Here is a 22,250-nt window from a genome sequence, read left to right on the forward strand (position 1 = left end):
GTAAGTTGCCAAATGGTTCCATTGACAAGACCAAAGTGATCTGTGTGTTTTGTCGTTGTGTACTGAGCTATCATCGCAGCACATCCAGTCTGAAATACCACTTGATGGCCAAGCACACAGCTGGCCAAGCACACACCCCCTCCCTCAAAGCCAGGCGATTGCAATGTTGTTTTCAATTTAAAAAAAACATTTGCACTAAGCAAGCCAATCCACTTTTCCATGTTGATAAGACCATTAAAATTAGAAAAAATTATGGGACAAAAAGAAATCAAGGGACATTTAGAATAGATAAAAATTTGCGATTAATTGCGAGTTAACTATGACATTAATGCGATTAATCGCGATTAAATATTTTAATCGTTTGACATATATATATATGTCTACTGTATATAAATAACTTTGTGAGTACAGAAAAATAACAGTCAACATATTTGATTCCCCATAATTCAATTAATTTAATCTTACTTGCTGCTACTGTAATCTAAATTCTGACTGTCCTTGATGAACCGCTCATGAGTGAATAACGTTAAAATTAACTCCCGACAGAGGCGAGTGAGTAAGTTTGAGTCCAGGTTGTTGATTGGATATTGTGGATAGCTTGCTGATTTTGATGCAGCTATCAACCAGACCTACTTTTGCAACAGACATTCACAACAACTTACTTTGTTTCGTAAGTTGTGAATTATATTTCTAAAAAACATTTTTTTGTAATGCTGGGAATTATGGGAATACAAAAATTACAGTGACCGCAAGGGTGAGCGCACACCAAAAATGACAACTCAAATTTGTACCTACAAGATTCAGGGCTTTTGAGAAAACATTCAGGGCTCAAGCCCCAGAAGCCACCACCCTCCCCCCCCTCCCCGCTCCGCCTATACCCTATAGCTAATAAACAAAGTACTGACACTCACTGCGGGCAGGATAAAGGCATATTTGTCTTTCGACTCCTCTTTGAAAGTTAGATTTTCTGCATCGACTTTCCTAACTTTTGCGCGCCATACTACAACTTCTCTCGCTTCAGCTTTTGCTTCTCCTGCAGTCTCTCTCCTAACATGCATTGTAAACTTTCACTTTTATTGTCTAAGTTTCGTGAAGTGATTTAACCCTTGTGTTATCTTCGGGTCATTCTGACCCATCAGTCATTGTGACCCACCGTCGTATTGCGACAGATTTACTGCATACAAAGACAAAGTGAAGCATTTTCTTTTAACAGCTAGGCTGTCTCAGACCCCCCACATTGCAAAGGTTAAAAGAAAATTATTTTAATTTGTTTTTGTATTGGGTAAAATTGGGTAAACACAACGATGGTTCATTATGAACCTTTGGGTCATGTGACCCGAAGGCAGCACGAGGGTTAAATAGCGCACGTGATTGGACAACACATGGTAGTATGGAGCGCTGTCTGGGACTTTCCCAGGTGCACTGAGCCAGCGCAGTATGTGATCATTTAAAATAACAGTTGCTTCATCAGTATTTAATTATTATTATTTAATTATTTATGAGAAACGTATCCAGGTCCATATTGAACTAGAGAGTAGTTGTATTGCTTGAATTCGTCTGGTTCACTCGCCGGCACCTCTTTGCTTAAAAGCTAGCATGTTAAAGCATTTAGTCTTTTTTGAAGGGACAAGAGCCACACTGTAGGCAAGTTGTGTCCAGCACACAAAATAAAACATTTGGGGAACGCAAAAAATATGAGAAACCACATTTCACATTTTCACCCGGAGTTGGAGGAGGTAAAAGTAGTCACACAATGAGAAAGATAAATCATGTATTGATTTTTGTTGTTGTTGATGTATCAGTAATCGTTTCATAATCAAATCGTAGCCCTCTGAATCGTAATCAAATCGTAAGGTACCTGGTGATTCCCACCCGTAATATCAAGGGCTAAAGAAATGTTCTGGATGAGGAATAGCTGTGATCCTTAACGAGTCACGTTCTCTCCCCAGGCCCACAGCTTTAGTGGTGTCAGAGCCGCTGATGGATGAACATGAGACGTCAGGGCAGCATCAGGCACGGATGTCCGCCTCATCTGCCACACGGGAACTCGACGAGCTCATGGCCTCGCTGTCTGACTTTAAGGTCCAGAGCAACGTGAGTGTTTCAGAGACAGCTTCTTATAAGACGAGTGATGAGGCCCGTAATATAACATTAACGGGTACTTTATTACCCCTCGTTTTCTTTATTGTGCTGGTATTGCTTTTTATGCTTCATTTAGGACATAATTGTCTATTATTCTATTCTTGTTATAATGTTCTGCCAATTTGTCAACTTCCCTTTTCTAGACCCCTTTTTTCCATCTCCTTCTCCTTCTTCTCCTCCTTACTGTTTTTCCTTACTTGTTTTCTGTTTATGCGATGTCTGTCATCCAGTCAGGGTCTCAGTTGTCTATCAGTATGGAAGCCCAGCCTGATCCAGTCCCAGAGCCCCTCTTGTTGAATGATTCACCTGCAGTCCCAGGAGCCTGCGCCCCATCCCTTGATTTACCCCTGCCCTCTGTCATCACCACCTCTCCCAGTGCCTCTCTCCCTCTAAAACTACACATATATGAAGAGGCCTGCTCCTCTCATTCATCTGTCTCAACCTCAGAACCTCTGACGGCATCATCCAGGAGCATCCTGTCTTCCCAGATCCACACGAAGATAACGGGAAAGAGTACAGAGTCTGGTGTGAGCAGCGTAACTGTGCTGACCTCTCATACAGAAACCCTCACTGTGCTTTCCAGCACCTCAGGACCTGTCACACTGGAAGCACAGGAGCTACAGGTAGCCTCTGAAGACCCTAGTCCACTAGCAGACCACAAAACTTGCTACCTTGTACCAGTCGCCAAAACCCCCAGTCCTGTACCAGTCGCCAAGACCCCCAGTCCTGTACCAGTCGCCAAGACTCCCAGTCCAGTAGCAGACCACAAGACCTCCAGTCCAGTACCAGTCACCAAGACCCCCAGTCCTGTACCAGTCACCAAGACCCCCAGTCCTGTACCAGTCACCAAGACCCCCAGTCCTGTACCAGTCACCAAGACCCCCAGTCCTGTACCAGTCACCAAGACCCCCAGTCCTGTACCAGTCACCAAGACCCCCAGTCCAGTACCAGTCACCAAGACCCCCAGTCCAGTACCAGTCACCAAGACCCCCAGTCCTGTACCAGTCACCAAGACCCCCAGTCCAGTACCAGTCACCAAGACCCCCAGTCCTGTACCAGTCACCAAGACCCCCAGTCCAGTTGCCCGTAGTCTCAGTCCAATTTTAGTTGCTAAGAGCCATAGTCCTGTAACAGTTACTACGAAACCCAGTCCAGTCTCAATTGCATCCAAGAAGAGTCCATGCTCCTCCCCTGTGCCAATACCAATTGTTCTATCAGCTTCCAGAGCTGCAGGTGCCCCATCTTCAGTAGCATATGCAGATGTTTCAGAGCATCACTCAGTTCAAGACCTAGGGATAACTCTACCATGCTGTGAGCCTTTATTGGAGGATGCCCTTGATAAACTACTGTCCCTCCACACCACAAAACCAGAGGGATCGGGGGAGCGTGCAAAGGAGAAGCAGAAGCCTGATGAAGATGAGCTTGCACCCTCCCCTGTCTTGAACAGAGGACATGCCATGTCAGGAGAGGAGCAGAGGACTTGGAGGGAGGAAGAAGAAGGGATTTACCCTGGCCAAAGCACACCCCTGTCTGGACGAGAGGGAACTTTGACCCCCCTCACAGAGGCAAGCTGGATGGATGACTCCTTGGCCACCCCCTGTACCTGCCCTGGGACCCCTGATGGCACTCTGGATGTGCCCCTCCTACAGCCCTCCGCTGTGGAGAGGTTGTCAACATCAGGACAAGTAGGATGTGGCTCCTGTCTCTCTCGCTCATGCTCTCTCGAAATAAGCTAGCGCGATAGTTGGACGGCTTCAAGCCACAATATGGATGTTCCCTTTATAAGGCCATGTTGAAGCACCAAACCTTACTCTGGCAAATTCAGTCTTTACTCCACGATCAAAGTAAAGCATTAACAGAGTTTAGTTTAACAGACAGTTCATTGGCTCTTATTTTGAGAGAACAACATGTCAAATGGGTACTCGTGTAAAACACAATCTTCAAAGCATCTTGATCATGCAGCCATGTTTCTGTTTTAGGTGTGATGCATGAAGTTCTGTTGCACGTTGGGGGCAACATAGAAATGGCTTTGAGGACCGCTATTGGGACCAACATTGGATTGGCATTTTAATTAGTTGGATGTTGAATGCATGTGGGTGCCCTCACTTGCTCCTGGAAGTGTGTGCATAGTTTGGTGAATCATCTTCTGGCCCTGGCTTGCCTATTTCACAATTCCAGCAGCGTAATCCTAATTGTCATCCCAAACAATTTTTTTCTAATTAATTCTTGACAAGGTGAGACAAGTTTTGGAACTATGTTTGTTCGGCTGCAGGCAGTAAATCTGATGCATGCTCTTTAAATCCAGAGAAAAGCAGTGACTCATAAGAACAACAGACACAAAATCTTGGCTTGCCCTGCTTTCTGTGATGGATGACATCTAGGAGTGAGAGTTCCAGAGGTACCAGTACATCCACAGCAACCCAGCAGGTTAGATCCCAAATGGACTGCTAGAGAATGGAATGACCTGAGTTGAATGACTGCTGTTTTCCTTTGTCAAAGAGCCTGCACTGTGGCCTAAAGGATTCCGCTTCCCAGTCAAACGCACTTTTAGAGCAAGACGTAACATCATGTGGCCTTTCTGCCCCTCTCACCTGTGGCCTCTGCTCTGTAGCTCAAATCGGTTATCCGGCGCACTAAAGAGACTCCCAACGTTCATCCCATGTTCCGGGACGGACAGCTACGCCTCAAGCTGGGACCTGTCATCTTCCACAACAACAGCTCTCAGGACAGACTCATTGAGGAGCTGCAGGGAAAGCTTGGGATCGGGCACACGGAACGCCGACGTAAGCAGCCAGATGATTGGCTCACAGAGGGAGTCGTCGTCATGTCCAATCCCCAGCGTACTCGGGAAGAGGGTGCCTTACCAGCCGTGGATAAGGTAGAAGGATGTGAGGCTTTGGCAGCAGTGTTTTAATATAGTCTACTGGAATTACTGGGGTGTTTCAATACAGTCTACTGGACTTACTGGAATATGTTCTAGAACCAGAAACTGATAAAGGCTTCCAATTATTTATAAATGCTGATTATTTTTATGTTCGATTGTGAGTATAGCCCGTGTGTAATCCACATTAAACATTAATTTGAGGAAAAGTTTTTTTTACATAAACTATTTATGTAACTATTTATTTATCATTGTGTTTAGTGGCAACAGCTGAGACATGTGAATTGGTAGTGCACTTTCTAAGTGTTTCTTTCTCTTCAGTCTAATTCTTCCTTCATGTTTCTCTCTTCTTTTGTACTTTTTGTTCTTCACTCCTCAGATCATCATTCCTCCCACCTCGCCTGTCCCCTCCAGAAAAGTCCTCCCCACGCAGCAGCCCCCACCGGCCCCCAAACAGTTGCCCCTGCCCCCCCCGACTCCTCTGCCCCCACCCACCCCCACCCCACCTCCTGTGGAGCCGCCACGCCCCACCCCTACTCCCACCCCGCCCCCTCGAGAGCCCTCCCCGCCCCCCAGGGAGCCAAGCCCTCCCCCCGTTCAGGCTCTGCCTCCATCCTCTCCCAGCCCCCCACCCCCTGTCACTCCACCCCCACCCCCCAAGGTTTATGTATCTGTGGGATGTCAGACAGAGTATGACCCCATCTTCCCTCCGATGCAGGCATGGATAATGTCTGTCGATCTCTCCCTACTCATCTGTCTTCCTTTTTGTCAATTTCTCCCTTCCTCTCTATATCTCTTACTCACTCACTCACTCACTCACTCTCTCTCTGTTGCTAAACTTCTTTTCATTTCCTGGCTCATTTTATGTCTTGTTTAAAAGCAGAATTTTACGTTTTTATTTGGTACATACGTATATGATGTGAGACCTGGATCCAGATCCAGTGTAGGCAGTGCTGTAGGCAGGTCTATCTTAGGCCATGGTCTCTGGTCATGCTACAGGACAGCAGGATCTGCAGACTGGGAGCTCTTTAAAGCTTTGTGTAAAATCTGTTCTGTCAAAATGACAAGGGTTTTTTTTAGAATGAAGGCTGTTGGTGCCAAGGTCTGTGTCTTATAAGGTGTAACAGGATCCCACAATGAATTATTTATGTTTAACCCCCACAATAAAAAATGCCACTGTTTTGTCAGGAGACACTAGTCCCCCTTCCCTAGTTTTGGTATTCTACTCTACTTATCAGGCCAAAGGAAATGTGGCAAGTAAAGCAAAAAAAAAAAAACAGGTCTTGCTTGGTATAAACAGCTAGGGAGGCCTGTATAAAAACAAATCTGACCTTTCTAAGTGAAAGGTCAGTATTTCACCATCTTTTTCTTTGACTGGCATGAGTTATTACTGTGTGTGAATGTTTTCATTAAAGCATTCATATGGGTGTGTGTGTGTGCGTGTGTGTGCAGGTTTATACTGTATGCGTGTGTATGTCAAAGGATCCATGTTCCACACAGAGGCTATTTTTCCCCTCTGGTATGTGACTGGGTCAGGGAGCTCCAATGACCTCATCATTTGAGAAGTGTTATGCCCCCGTAGTTTAACAAACACAGGCAAATGTGGAAACACATGCATCAGTGTTTGGTCTCAGAGAGTTGTTGATAACCACATCGTTTATCTTTACTGAATGTTTTTAATAATCTGGGATGACTCAAAACATGTTCATTCTAGTCACTGCGTTCCATGAGCTCCTTCGTTGTGGCTCATGAGAGGAGCTGTTTCTGTGCCACGTCTGCCCCTGGGGAAAGAGCTCCAAGTAAAATTACTGCTCTGTCTGCAGAGACAGGAGTTCACATGTAATCAGCAGTAACACTAATTAACGATGTAATTACATTTTTTTCTCTCCCAAACTTAGTAAACTACTTTAGATTCTGTTCTTAGTTACACAGATACCCTTGTGGAAGGTAAGAGTTAGACATATGAATGTGTTGCAGACCCAACAATGGTCAGAATGTTCTCCTGCAGTTAAGAAGCTACATTCAATGGTCAACTTAACCTTCTGGCAACATAGCCTCTGTATTCGTTTTTGCACCCTGTGTGTGTCATGTCAAAGATATTTTGGACTTGTTGACCTACTGTGGATTGTTTCATTTTTCCCAGATCATAGCACAGGAGAAAGAGTCTCCTAAAGCCCACCCCAAGCAGAACAACAAGCTGGACAACATGCTGGGCAGCCTGCAGTCAGACCTCAACCGCCTGGGGGTTCAGACCGTGGCCAAAGGCCTGTGTGGGGCCTGCAAGAAGCCCATTGTTGGACAGGTGATCAAACAGTGGAGGAAAACCACTAACATCATTACATCTGGAGTACATAACTATGCATTCATCACAGACAACAGCTGACCCACTAAACCATACCACATCTCTTTGAGGTTTCCTCTGAATGTACTGACCAGTTGATATCAACTGGATGCATGGGTGCATTAGATAGATTGTGTCCCGAGTCATTGACAGTCTGTAGAATTAATAATGTGATCTTCACTGATTTGTGAGGTTCAGTCAAGAAGAGTCCATGCTCTTCCCCTGTACCAATCCCAGTCGTTCTATAAACTTCCAGAGCTGCAGGTGCCCCATCTTCAGTAGCACCTTGAGAGGTTCTGTAGAATACACCACCTGCATTCTTGCATTTCAGTAACCGCTATATTAATATATTATTTATCAATAAATAACCCTATTTTGAGAAAGGATTGAAGCCAGAGTGAGGATGCAACTCTAGTACCAACCGATGACTTGAAGCCTTTACACCTTCTATGGTACCTTGTCTGCTTCTACAGTATATCAGCCCTTTACATTTCTGGACTACCTACCATGTAACTCCAGTGAAATGGCTATACAAGAAGATGCAACGAGATCAACATTTACATCCACTTACGCCTGGAAGCCCAACCTCCCCCTTACCAAGTTTCACTTGTGTAATAACATATCCCCAAACCATGGGACTGCAATGTTGTTACTATGGGTATTATTATGTAGTTACATGGTAGTTAATGTAGCCTGAATGGGAAAGTGTTGCCCATCACTGTATATTGTGTGGTCAGCAAACAACCTCTTGTGCCTCCTGTCCCCAGGTGGTGACAGCCATGGGGCGCACATGGCACCCGGAGCACTTCGTCTGCACCCACTGTCTGGAGGAGATCGGCTCCAGAAACTTCTTTGAGCGTGATGGCCAGCCTTACTGTGAGAAGGACTACCACAACCTGTTCTCCCCGCGCTGCCACTACTGTAACGGACCTATACTAGACGTCAGTATTTTATACACAGTCACACACTCTATACAGACCCACACTAGACCTTAGTATTTTATACACAGTCACACACTCTATACAGACCCACACTAGACCTTAGTATTTTATACACAGTCACACACTTTATACAGACCCACACTAGACCTTAGTATTTTATACACAGTCACACACTCTATACAGACCCACACTAGACCTTAGTATTTTATACACAGTCACACACTTTATACAGACCCACACTAGACCTTAGTATTTTATACACAGTCACACACTCTATACAGACCCACACTAGACCTTAGTATTTTATACACAGTCACACACTCTATACAGACCCACACTAGACCTTAGTATTTCATACACAGTCACACACTCTATACAGACCCACTCTAGACCTTAGTATTTCATACACAGTCACACACTATACAGACCCACACTAGACCTTAGTATTTTATACACAGTCACACACTATACAGACCCACACTAGACCTTAGTATTTTATACACAGTCACACACTCTATACAGACCCACACTAGACCTTAGTATTTTATACACAGTCACACACTCTATACAGACCCACACTAGACCTTAGTATTTTATACACAGTCACACACTTTATACAGACCCACACTAGACCTTAGTATTTTATACACAGTCACACACTCTATACAGACCCACACTAGACCTTAGTATTTTATACACAGTCACACACTCTATACAGACCCACACTAGACCTTAGTATTTTATACACAGCCACACACTCTATACAGACCCACACTAGACCTTAGTATTTTATACACAGCCACACACTCTATACAGACCCACACTAGACCTTAGTATTTTATACACAGTCACACACTATACAGACCCACACTAGACCTTAGTATTTTATACACAGTCACACACTCTATACAGACCCACACTAGACCTTAGTATTTTATACACAGTCACACACTCTATACAGACCCACACTAGACCTTAGTATTTTATACACAGTCACACACTCTATACAGACCCACACTAGACCTTAGTATTTTATACACAGTCACACACTCTATACAGACCCACACTAGACCTTAGTATTTTATACACAGTCACACACTCTATACAGACACACACTAGACCTTAGTATTTTATACACAGTCACACACTCTATACAGACCCACTCTAGACCTTAGTATTTTATACACAGTCACACACTCTATACAGACCCACGCTAGACCTTATTATTTTATACACAGTCACACACTCTATACAGACCCACACTAGACCTTAGTATTTTATACACAGTCACACACTCTATACAGACCCACACTAGACCTTAGTATTTTATACACAGTCACACACTCTATACAGACCCACACTAGACCTTAGTATTTTATACACAGTCACACACTTTATACAGACCCACACTAGACCTTAGTATTTTATACACAGTCACACACTCTATACAGACCCACACTAGACCTTAGTATTTCATACACAGTCACACACTATACAGACCCACACTAGACCTTAGTATTTTATACACAGTCACACACTCTATACAGACCCACACTAGACCTTAGTATTTTATACACAGTCACACACTCTATACAGACCCACACTAGACCTTAGTATTTTATACACAGTCACACACTCTATACAGACCCACACTAGACCTTAGTATTTTATACACAGTCACACACTTTATACAGACCCACACTAGACCTTAGTATTTTATACACAGTCACACACTCTATACAGACCCACACTAGACCTTAGTATTTCATACACAGTCACACACTATACAGACCCACACTAGACCTTAGTATTTTATACACAGTCACACACTATACAGACCCACACTAGACCTTAGTATTTTATACACAGTCACACACTCTATACAGACCCACACTAGACCTTAGTATTTTATACACAGTCACACACTCTATACAGACCCACACTAGACCTTAGTATTTTATACACAGCCACACACTCTATACAGACCCACACTAGACCTTAGTATTTTATACACAGCCACACACTCTATACAGACCCACACTAGACCTTAGTATTTTATACACAGTCACACACTCTATACAGACCCACACTAGACCTTAGTATTTTATACACAGTCACACACTCTATACAGACCCACACTAGACCTTAGTATTTTATACACAGTCACACACTCTATACAGACCCACACTAGACCTTAGTATTTTATACACAGTCACACACTCTATACAGACCCACACTAGACCTTAGTATTTTATACACAGTCACACACTCTATACAGACCCACACTAGACCTTAGTATTTTATACACAGTCACACACTTTATACAGACCCACACTAGACCTTAGTATTTTATACACAGTCACACACTCTATACAGACCCACACTAGACCTTAGTATTTCATACACAGTCACACACTATACAGACCCACACTAGACCTTAGTATTTTATACACAGTCACACACTATACAGACCCACACTAGACCTTAGTATTTTATACACAGTCACACACTCTATACAGACCCACACTAGACCTTAGTATTTTATACACAGTCACACACTCTATACAGACCCACACTAGACCTTAGTATTTTATACACAGCCACACACTCTATACAGACCCACACTAGACCTTAGTATTTTATACACAGCCACACACTCTATACAGACCCACACTAGACCTTAGTATTTTATACACAGTCACACACTCTATACAGACCCACACTAGACCTTAGTATTTTATACACAGTCACACACTCTATACAGACCCACACTAGACCTTAGTATTTTATACACAGTCACACACTCTATACAGACCCACACTAGACCTTAGTATTTTATACACAGTCACACACTCTATACAGACCCACACTAGACCTTAGTATTTTATACACAGTCACACACTCTATACAGACCCACACTAGACCTTAGTATTTTATACACAGTCACACACTTTATACAGACCCACACTAGACCTTAGTATTTTATACACAGTCACACACTCTATACAGACCCACACTAGACCTTAGTATTTTATACACAGTCACACACTTTATACAGACCCACACTAGACCTTAGTATTTTATACACAGTCACACACTCTATACAGACCCACACTAGACCTTAGTATTTTATACACAGTCACACACTCTATACAGACCCACACTAGACCTTAGTATTTCATACACAGTCACACACTCTATACAGACCCACTCTAGACCTTAGTATTTCATACACAGTCACACACTATACAGACCCACACTAGACCTTAGTATTTTATACACAGTCACACACTATACAGACCCACACTAGACCTTAGTATTTTATACACAGTCACACACTCTATACAGACCCACACTAGACCTTAGTATTTTATACACAGTCACACACTCTATACAGACCCACACTAGACCTTAGTATTTTATACACAGTCACACACTTTATACAGACCCACACTAGACCTTAGTATTTTATACACAGTCACACACTCTATACAGACCCACACTAGACCTTAGTATTTTATACACAGTCACACACTCTATACAGACCCACACTAGACCTTAGTATTTTATACACAGCCACACACTCTATACAGACCCACACTAGACCTTAGTATTTTATACACAGCCACACACTCTATACAGACCCACACTAGACCTTAGTATTTTATACACAGTCACACACTATACAGACCCACACTAGACCTTAGTATTTTATACACAGTCACACACTCTATACAGACCCACACTAGACCTTAGTATTTTATACACAGTCACACACTCTATACAGACCCACACTAGACCTTAGTATTTTATACACAGTCACACACTCTATACAGACCCACACTAGACCTTAGTATTTTATACACAGTCACACACTCTATACAGACCCACACTAGACCTTAGTATTTTATACACAGTCACACACTCTATACAGACACACACTAGACCTTAGTATTTTATACACAGTCACACACTCTATACAGACCCACTCTAGACCTTAGTATTTTATACACAGTCACACACTCTATACAGACCCACGCTAGACCTTATTATTTTATACACAGTCACACACTCTATACAGACCCACACTAGACCTTAGTATTTTATACACAGTCACACACTCTATACAGACCCACACTAGACCTTAGTATTTTATACACAGTCACACACTCTATACAGACCCACACTAGACCTTAGTATTTTATACACAGTCACACACTTTATACAGACCCACACTAGACCTTAGTATTTTATACACAGTCACACACTCTATACAGACCCACACTAGACCTTAGTATTTCATACACAGTCACACACTATACAGACCCACACTAGACCTTAGTATTTTATACACAGTCACACACTCTATACAGACCCACACTAGACCTTAGTATTTTATACACAGTCACACACTCTATACAGACCCACACTAGACCTTAGTATTTTATACACAGTCACACACTCTATACAGACCCACACTAGACCTTAGTATTTTATACACAGTCACACACTTTATACAGACCCACACTAGACCTTAGTATTTTATACACAGTCACACACTCTATACAGACCCACACTAGACCTTAGTATTTCATACACAGTCACACACTATACAGACCCACACTAGACCTTAGTATTTTATACACAGTCACACACTATACAGACCCACACTAGACCTTAGTATTTTATACACAGTCACACACTCTATACAGACCCACACTAGACCTTAGTATTTTATACACAGTCACACACTCTATACAGACCCACACTAGACCTTAGTATTTTATACACAGCCACACACTCTATACAGACCCACACTAGACCTTAGTATTTTATACACAGCCACACACTCTATACAGACCCACACTAGACCTTAGTATTTTATACACAGTCACACACTCTATACAGACCCACACTAGACCTTAGTATTTTATACACAGTCACACACTCTATACAGACCCACACTAGACCTTAGTATTTTATACACAGTCACACACTCTATACAGACCCACACTAGACCTTAGTATTTTATACACAGTCACACACTCTATACAGACCCACACTAGACCTTAGTATTTTATACACAGTCACACACTCTATACAGACCCACACTAGACCTTAGTATTTTATACACAGTCACACACTTTATACAGACCCACACTAGACCTTAGTATTTTATACACAGTCACACACTCTATACAGACCCACACTAGACCTTAGTATTTCATACACAGTCACACACTATACAGACCCACACTAGACCTTAGTATTTTATACACAGTCACACACTATACAGACCCACACTAGACCTTCGTATTTTATACACAGTCACACACTCTATACAGACCCACACTAGACCTTAGTATTTTATACACAGTCACACACTCTATACAGACCCACACTAGACCTTAGTATTTTATACACAGCCACACACTCTATACAGACCCACACTAGACCTTAGTATTTTATACACAGCCACACACTCTATACAGACCCACACTAGACCTTAGTATTTTATACACAGTCACACACTCTATACAGACCCACACTAGACCTTAGTATTTTATACACAGTCACACACTCTATACAGACCCACACTAGACCTTAGTATTTTATACACAGTCACACACTCTATACAGACCCACACTAGACCTTAGTATTTTATACACAGTCACACACTCTATACAGACCCACACTAGACCTTAGTATTTTATACACAGTCACACACTCTATACAGACCCACACTAGACCTTAGTATTTTATACACAGTCACACACTCTATACAGACCCACACTAGACCTTAGTATTTTATACACAGTCACACACTTTATACAGACCCACACTAGACCTTAGTATTTCATACACAGTCACACACTATACAGACCCACACTAGACCTTAGTATTTTATACACAGTCACACACTATACAGACCCACACTAGACCTTAGTATTTTAAACACAGTCACACACTCTATACAGACCCACACTAGACCTTAGTATTTTATACACAGTCACACACTCTATACAGACCCACACTAGACCTTAGTATTTTATACACAGCCACACACTCTATACAGACCCGCACTAGACCTTAGTATTTTATACACAGCCACACACTCTATACAGACCCACACTAGACCTTAGTATTTTATACACAGTCACACACTCTATACAGACCCACACTAGACCTTAGTATTTTATACACAGTCACACACTCTATACAGACCCACACTAGACCTTAGTATTTTATACACAGTCACACACTCTATACAGACCCACACTAGACCTTAGTATTTTATACACAGTCACACACTCTATACAGACCCACACTAGACCTTAGTATTTTATACACAGTCACACACTCTATACAGACCCACACTAGACCTTAGTATTTTATACACAGTCACACACTCTATACAGACACACACTAGACCTTAGTATTTTATACACAGTCACACACTCTATACAGACCCACTCTAGACCTTAGTATTTTATACACAGTCACACACTCTATACAGACCCACGCTAGACCTTATTATTTTATACACAGTCACACACTCTATACAGACCCACGCTAGACCTTAGTATTTTATACACAGTCACACACTCTATACAGACCCACGCTAGACCTTAGTATTTTATACACAGTCACACACTCTACACAGACCCACGCTATACCTTAGTATTTTATACACAGTCACACACTCTATACAGACCCACGCTAGACCTTAGTATTTTATACACAGTCACACACTCTATACAGACCCACGCTAGACTTTAGTATTTTATACACAGTCACACACTCTATACAGACCCACGCTAGACCTTAGTATTTTATACACAGTCACACACTCTATACAGACCCACGCTAGACCTTAGTATTTTATACACAGTCACACACTCTATACAGACCCACGCTAGACCTTAGTATTTTATACACAGTCACACACTCTATACAGACCCACGCTAGACCTTAGTATTTTATACACAGTCACACACTCTATACAGACCCACGCTAGACCTTAGTATTTTATACACAGTCACACACTCTATACAGACCCACGCTAGACCTTAGTATTTTATACACAGTCACACACTCTATACAGACCCACGCTAGACCTTAGTATTTTATACACAGTCACACACTCTATACAGACCCACGCTAGACCTTAGTATTTTATACACAGTCACACACTCTATACAGACCCACACTAGACCTTAGTATTTTATACACAGTCACACACTCTATACAGACCCACACTAGACCTTAGTAGTTTATACACAGTCACACACTCTATACAGACCCACACTAGACCTTAGTATTTTATACACAGTCACACACTCTATACAGACCCACACTAGACCTTAGTATTTTATACACAGTCACACACTCTATACAGACCCACACTAGACCTTAGTATTTTATACACAGTCACACACTCTATACAGAAAATATACACTAGATTGACTGTAACCAAACAAGTTCCATCTCACTGGTCCACTCCCTTCTTTCTCAGCTCTTCTCTTTGTTACATTTTGTTTCATTCAATATATCACCAATAATATCTGCTTTAATATTCATTGATGTCTGCTGTGAAATCCAACTCATATTGCTTAGGCCAGTTTGAAAACATGTTAAATTAAGAACAAGTATCTGTGCTAACTGCGTAAGCTATTCAGCAACATTATCAGTCCTGGAAAACCTGAGTTAACAGTCCCAGTACTGTGCTTCTCTCCAGCCAAGTGCTGCCCTCTAGTGTTTACAGATAGAAAACAAGGACGTTGCTGCATTGATTTGTATTTTGATGGCTGGCATAACCAAACAATGTGAATTTAATATTTTTTTATGTTGATTAATTACTATACAGTTTATAGGGTGATTAAGCTAGCCCATTTATGCTGGCAGGAAGTAGGCCATCCAACAAACATCGCAACATTTAAGATACAGGGCAACATGCTACATTAAGGTTGCATAAACTGCTATGTAACTACACAGCAATACCCAGAGTAAAACATTGTAGGTACATAGTGTTACAAACTGTCTCAAGGTTTGCAAACAAAAGGGAAACATAGGCGCAACTAAAGGTTTTAACAAAAGTTATTTAATTTACAAAACATAGGGTTTAACCCAACATAATACGTAACAGCCAATGTTATTGAGTGTCAGTGTGTAAGCATGCATGGATGTGTATGTGCAGCATGAGTGTTGTAAAGTGTAAAGCAAAGACAAGGCCGCTTCAGTAAGACGGTCAGCTCATTTACATTTAGTCATTTAGCAGACGCTCTTATCCAGAGCGACTTACAGTAAGTACAGAGACATTCCCCCCGAGGCAAGTAGGGTGAAGTGCCTTGCCCAAGGACACAACGTAATTTGGCACGGCCGAAAATCAAACCAACAACCTTCTGATTAATAGCCCAACTCCCTAACCGCTCAGCCATCTGACCCCCAGGGTCAGCTCAGAAGGGCAGAGACCACAGACTCCTGGAGCAGGTAGGGTCAGCTCAGAAGGGCAGAGACCACAGACTCCTGGAGCAGGTAGGGTCAGCTCAGAAGGGCAGAGACCACAGACTCCTGGAGCAGGTAACTTGAAGCCTGAGACGCACTGCGCCCAGGTGTGTCCATTTAGCCCTGACGAGCGACCTAAGCCACGCCCACCAGTCCTGGGTAGCAGTCGCAAGCTCAAGCAGAGGGGAGGGCGGTCACAATAGACATTGCGATTGAATCATTATTGAGTGCGGTATAACTAACAGACTTAAGAAGGCACAGTATGAGGGAGGGGTGTAAGGGCTAAGTGGATGTTGTACAGGGGCAGGTGAAGGTTTCATTATTAAAACAGGATCAATGTTAACATTCACACACATCTTGAAAGCCTAACCTCCTCCATGCCAAATTTCACTTGTGTAACAACTTGTAAAACAGCTGTAATTAGCATAGCCATTTCTACGTAAGCACAATATTGTTACTATAAGTATTGCTATGTAATTACATGGTAGTTCATCCCATCATAAAGAAATGTGTTGCCTGATACAGAATCAGTCATCATTTTTTCATAAACACCTTTCTCTGTTGCAGAAAGTTGTTACTGCGTTGGACAAGACCTGGCACCCAGACCACTTCTTCTGTGCTCAGTGTGGAGAATTCTTTGGTCCAGATGGTAAGATGCCCTCCACACTCTGACTAGATAAAACACTTTCAGGATAGACCGTGCAACACCACTTATACATTCCTGACTAAAACGATTTGTGTGAACAAATGTGTCAAAATAAAACTAAACATGAGGTTTGCATTGATTTTGAAACATCCAGTTTTGGTTTGGAAGCAGAAATCAGTGTGGTGCTGCTCTGGCCCTCCCAGGTTTCCATGAGAAGGACGGGAAGGCCTTCTGCAAGAAGGACTACTTCAACATGTTTGCCCCCAAGTGTGGTGCCTGTGCTCATGCCATCCTGGAGAACTACATATCAGCCCTCAACTCCCTCTGGCATCCGGAGTGCTTTGTCTGCAGGGTAAGTGTGTGTTTGTGTGTGTGTTAGTGTAAGTGTGTAGGTAGTTGAGCTGGGATTGAACCCCTCGCCCATCTCATTTGGAATCCTCATATCACTTGGCCAAACACACGTCTTTTTGATCTTTTTAAGTTGCTGGTAGGGTGCTGCTTCAAGGTATTCAGATGGAACATGTGCATCTTCACAATACTATCTCATCTGTAGCCTGTCCTCCAGAACATGCGTAAAGTGACAACTGTAATATCAACCAGCCTAATCTAACATTCCTGTTGCTTTTCCACGGAACACCAGGTGCATGTTAAGGAAGGTATTTGGTTTCTACTCAGGGCCCAGGAGCTACTGTACTGTAGCAGTGGGGAGATGATCTAGTTGCACTAGCTAGAGTGAAGGTGTTCTTAGGGAACACATTCCTCATGTTACTAACTTATTTTTGTGCTGCTGGCCACAAAACGACGATGTTGATGCTGGAATTCTCAAAGTTAATATATTTAAATTTGATGAATTTGGCAAATACTTTTATCCAAAGCAATACACAACGTATAGTGCATATAGAAGGTATACAGAATATCAAGGATCAGAAGTGCATAGTTCGGCCAGTATTTTGGTGGTCAAAGTCAAGGAACGGTCTATGTGATGTTGGTCTGGAGAGGAGGAGACTCGGGACCCCCCAGGGGTCGTCACAAACAATGAGTCTAAAATAAAAAAAAATATTAAAGAGTAATAGATAAACAGTTCAAAAAGTCCAACTTTTTATGCAACTTCATAATTTGACAGTAAATGTGCATATGCTACTTCTCAAATATAATTTCCCCACGTGTACTTTCTCCCTCTCATCTGTCCAGGAGTGTTTCACCCCCTTTGTGAACGGGAGCTTCTTTGAGCACGAGGGCCAGCCCTACTGTGAGGCCCACTACCACGAGCACAGAGGCTCGCTCTGCTCCGGCTGTCAGAAGCCCATCACCGGCCGCTGCATCACCGCCATGGCCAAGAAGTTCCACCCTGAGCACTTTGTCTGTGCTTTCTGCCTCAAGCAACTCAACAAGGGCACTTTCAAGGAGCAGAATGACAAGCCTTACTGCCAGGGCTGCTTCATCAAGTTGTTCAGCTAAGTGACCGAATGTAGGTGTTTGTGTGCATAACCAGAACCTGTATGCAACCCTGTGTGTGTGTGTGTGTGTGTGTGTCAGCATTGATCGTTAGATTGACACTCACACTCTGGGACGTCGAAGCAGAGGACAAATAGTGGCGTTCCACAATGTCACCTACAGACGCTTGACACTTCAACCAGCTGGGTTTTGGAGTTTGATTGAGAATGAGCTTCTAACAAAGCCCAAAGAAACGCTTTAAATACTAAAGAGTCGTCACTTTATGCAAAACAACTGTGTCAAGTTATGTATGAGAGATTTTCATGTCTAATGTTGAGCCATTGTCTTGTTTATCTTTTGGCCCAATCTTTGGTCAGGTTATGTGTGCATGACAGACCAGTGCTTAGCTAATGGGTATTGGAATCAGTAAATATGTAATATTTTTCTAGAAAATCCAAAACACAATAAGGTGCCACTGCAAACCCAGACAAGCAGACACAACCTCTTCTCTTCAAACCCAGACAAGCAGACACAACCTCTTCTCTTCAAACCCAGACAAGCAGATGGAAAACACTCGGTTTTTGTGTTTATCCGTCATCCCCTTGGTTTCACTTCAGTTTAAACTGTACTGTGAAATCCTATTATTTCTCTCTTTTTCTCTTTCTCTAAATCCCTTAAAGGTGCATTGTGTAACTTGGTATGGTCGCTATATCAGGATACTATTTTTGTACAATTTTCCTGTGGAAATTTACATTCAAGAAGGACCGCAGCATATTGTGGATAAACAAATCTAGGCATGTAGTTCTTTCCTTGTAGGTGTAAGTTTTTCCCATGGAATCACATAATTTATAAATACAAACACTCTCACACTTCAAACAAAGATGACAGTATCAAACTCACAAATGTCTTATACAAAAGAAACTACTTGTTTTCTTTTTTCCTGTAAGGTACTATAGATCCATATGACACTATAGATACTGCTTTTATTAGCAGATCAAATATTATTGTCTTACTTAAGGTCCTTTTGTTTTCTTCTCCCCATCTGCACTGACATTTGAAACACAGAGAACTAGCATGTACTACACCAATGTGCCAAGAAATCTTGTTTGAATTGAAATTATGTAATATCTGACCTGATTGGAAAAAATAATTACTAATTTTCTCTAAATACATTTCTGACACATTTTATAAAGGATTGGTAACTTTCTGATATATATATTTTTTTGTGTGATAATTAACATCAACGAGCCTGGTACCATATAGATAAGCAGGAATAAGGAACCTTTGGAAATTATGCAGAACAGATAAGACTGAACAAAAAGCTTAGTCTAGGAAAGACTAATTTGCATTTGGATTTGCTGCTTGTGTTTGCCAACAGATTTACAGTACCAAAGTCTTACACTAATAGAGAATATATGAATATATGCTTGTTTCCAATATTTTTCTTTATAGGAACTACAGCATCTGCAATGATAATACTTTGTTCTTCAAACTTCTTCATTACTTTCAAAAATAAGTATTACAGAGATTCAGAGTAATATGGGTGCATGTATCAACATAATGATTCCATGCGCCATTAATGTTGTTCATCTATTCCAATGTGCTGTTTAGTCATAATTTGCTGTCAGTTTCTGTATCAATCAAATGTTGTAATACATTACATGGCATTGTGAGATGGCTTAGTGTTGTCACTTTATAAAGAAAATATTTGAGCTCTGGAGATGACACTGATATGCAGCTGGCTCTGAGGACATATAAAAACTATGGACATAAAACACACATATACTGACTGGCAAGCTACACCAGCACCAGTTTTGATTGAAAACCGCTTTGAAATGCCTCCATGCTACTGTAGTTCTTAATACTAACTTTTTCTATGTCCAAAAAGTTGATTGGTTGGCTTGTTGCCTACCTTGAGTAGCTTGTTAGTTAACTTGTTTTTAATACATGTTATATTGATTGAATCATGTTTTAAATATTAAATATCAAGCACTGTTTGTGCACTTGTTACTCCTCATTGAAACCTGAAGAGGTGTCACTGGTGAACCCTGTCACACCCCATCTGTCCAGAGTTTGCTTGCTTCACAAATAGTCTCATATTTAACATTTTATATTGCTTGAGAAAATGTAAATGTATCAATAACACCAAATTAAAGTAATTACTTAGTCAGTAGCCACGCTGTTAACAAATGTTGCTTACTTGTAGAGGTATAAAAGTGGGTGAAGCAACCACAATCTACATTTTACACCTCTGCTCACTTGGTGGGTTATTTTATCATATGTAGTGGCATATATGTAGTATTATTTATAAAGATTTCTCTAATAAAATACAAAGCACTATTTGTGTGATTCTCAGTTTTGCCAAACCAGAATCAGAGGCATTGGACAGATGAGAGGGGGCAGGGTTGGAGAGTGACCTGTTGGGAATGACCTCCTGGTTACTGACGCCTCACCAGAGTACAAAATGCCAACGGCATTGCTGGTCTTGTTGACCAGCAAGGGGGTCTTCAGGGACAGGTTGTAAAACACTGGTACATTAAACCATATTTGAGCCTTTAAAGTATCTTATGTATGCAACTGATTTATGAATGTTCTTTCAATTTACCTTGAAATGTTGATTTATTCTTTTAGATTTTTTTGTGGCTACGTTTGTTTTTCATGACGTTTCAATTTATTCAAAATGATTGTTTATCACTATAACTATACTCAATACTCGCTATACTGCAGTTTCAGTTATTTTATATTCTTGAATGAATATAGATTTGTGCTTGTGCCAAATTTCAACGCTATGTCTAAAACACTGTGGAGCTGATGTGAGTTTCAGCGTGTTGTCAGATTGACAGTGATAGCTGGTGTGGAAATGTTTTCATCATTATAAAATTTGGTTAAGTAGGTTAGGTTGTACTTCTTTCAAAGTATTTTTATATTTAGATTGATGTAAGTGTGAGCTTTATCTTCAAAAGGCCTGTATGACTGATTTGATTTTCATTTTCTCATGCCCCTTTTAGCCCTAAATGGGAGTCTAGTTTTTGGGGAGGGAAATATGGCTACTGATTTTAAATGCATTTATTGATTATTTAATTACTGTGATTGCTGTCATTAAAAACTATTTTTTGTTTGATAGTTGTCATTTTTGTCTAAACATAATTAAAAACATGACACATACCTCTGGACAAGTCCTCTTTTTTCCGCATGTTAGTGGAGTAACAATTACACAGTGTCTTCCACATTTGAAATTATTTTTTGGGCCAGGCAGCATTGACACTGATAGAGGGAATATTGAGATCACTACTGGAATTTATTGTGAGAATGGAACACCAAGTTAGGCTTACAATGTCCATGTATATAATTCAATGGTGG

The 22,250-nt window shown here is 41.5% G+C and overlaps 1 protein-coding gene across 1 annotated transcript in view; it reads left to right on the plus strand.

Annotated features, from left to right (window-relative positions):
• Positions 1-22,008, plus strand: part of LOC134006663 (mucin-2-like) — a 35,447-nt gene extending 13,439 nt beyond the window's left edge. Inside the window, exons 6-14 of the mRNA XM_062458729.1 lie at positions 1,950-2,094; positions 2,373-3,827; positions 4,754-5,020; positions 5,403-5,618; positions 7,167-7,325; positions 8,132-8,305; positions 17,378-17,459; positions 17,660-17,808; positions 18,648-22,008. Coding sequence (XP_062314713.1) covers positions 1,950-2,094; positions 2,373-3,827; positions 4,754-5,020; positions 5,403-5,618; positions 7,167-7,325; positions 8,132-8,305; positions 17,378-17,459; positions 17,660-17,808; positions 18,648-18,914 — 2,914 coding nt within the window. The 3' untranslated portion in view covers positions 18,915-22,008. The remainder of the gene's footprint in view (positions 1-1,949; positions 2,095-2,372; positions 3,828-4,753; positions 5,021-5,402; positions 5,619-7,166; positions 7,326-8,131; positions 8,306-17,377; positions 17,460-17,659; positions 17,809-18,647) is intronic.
• The last annotated feature ends 242 nt before the right edge of the window (positions 22,009-22,250 follow it).

Source organism: Osmerus eperlanus, chromosome 1, assembly GCF_963692335.1.
Source record: "Osmerus eperlanus chromosome 1, fOsmEpe2.1, whole genome shotgun sequence".
Lineage (NCBI taxonomy): Eukaryota > Metazoa > Chordata > Actinopteri > Osmeriformes > Osmeridae > Osmerus > Osmerus eperlanus.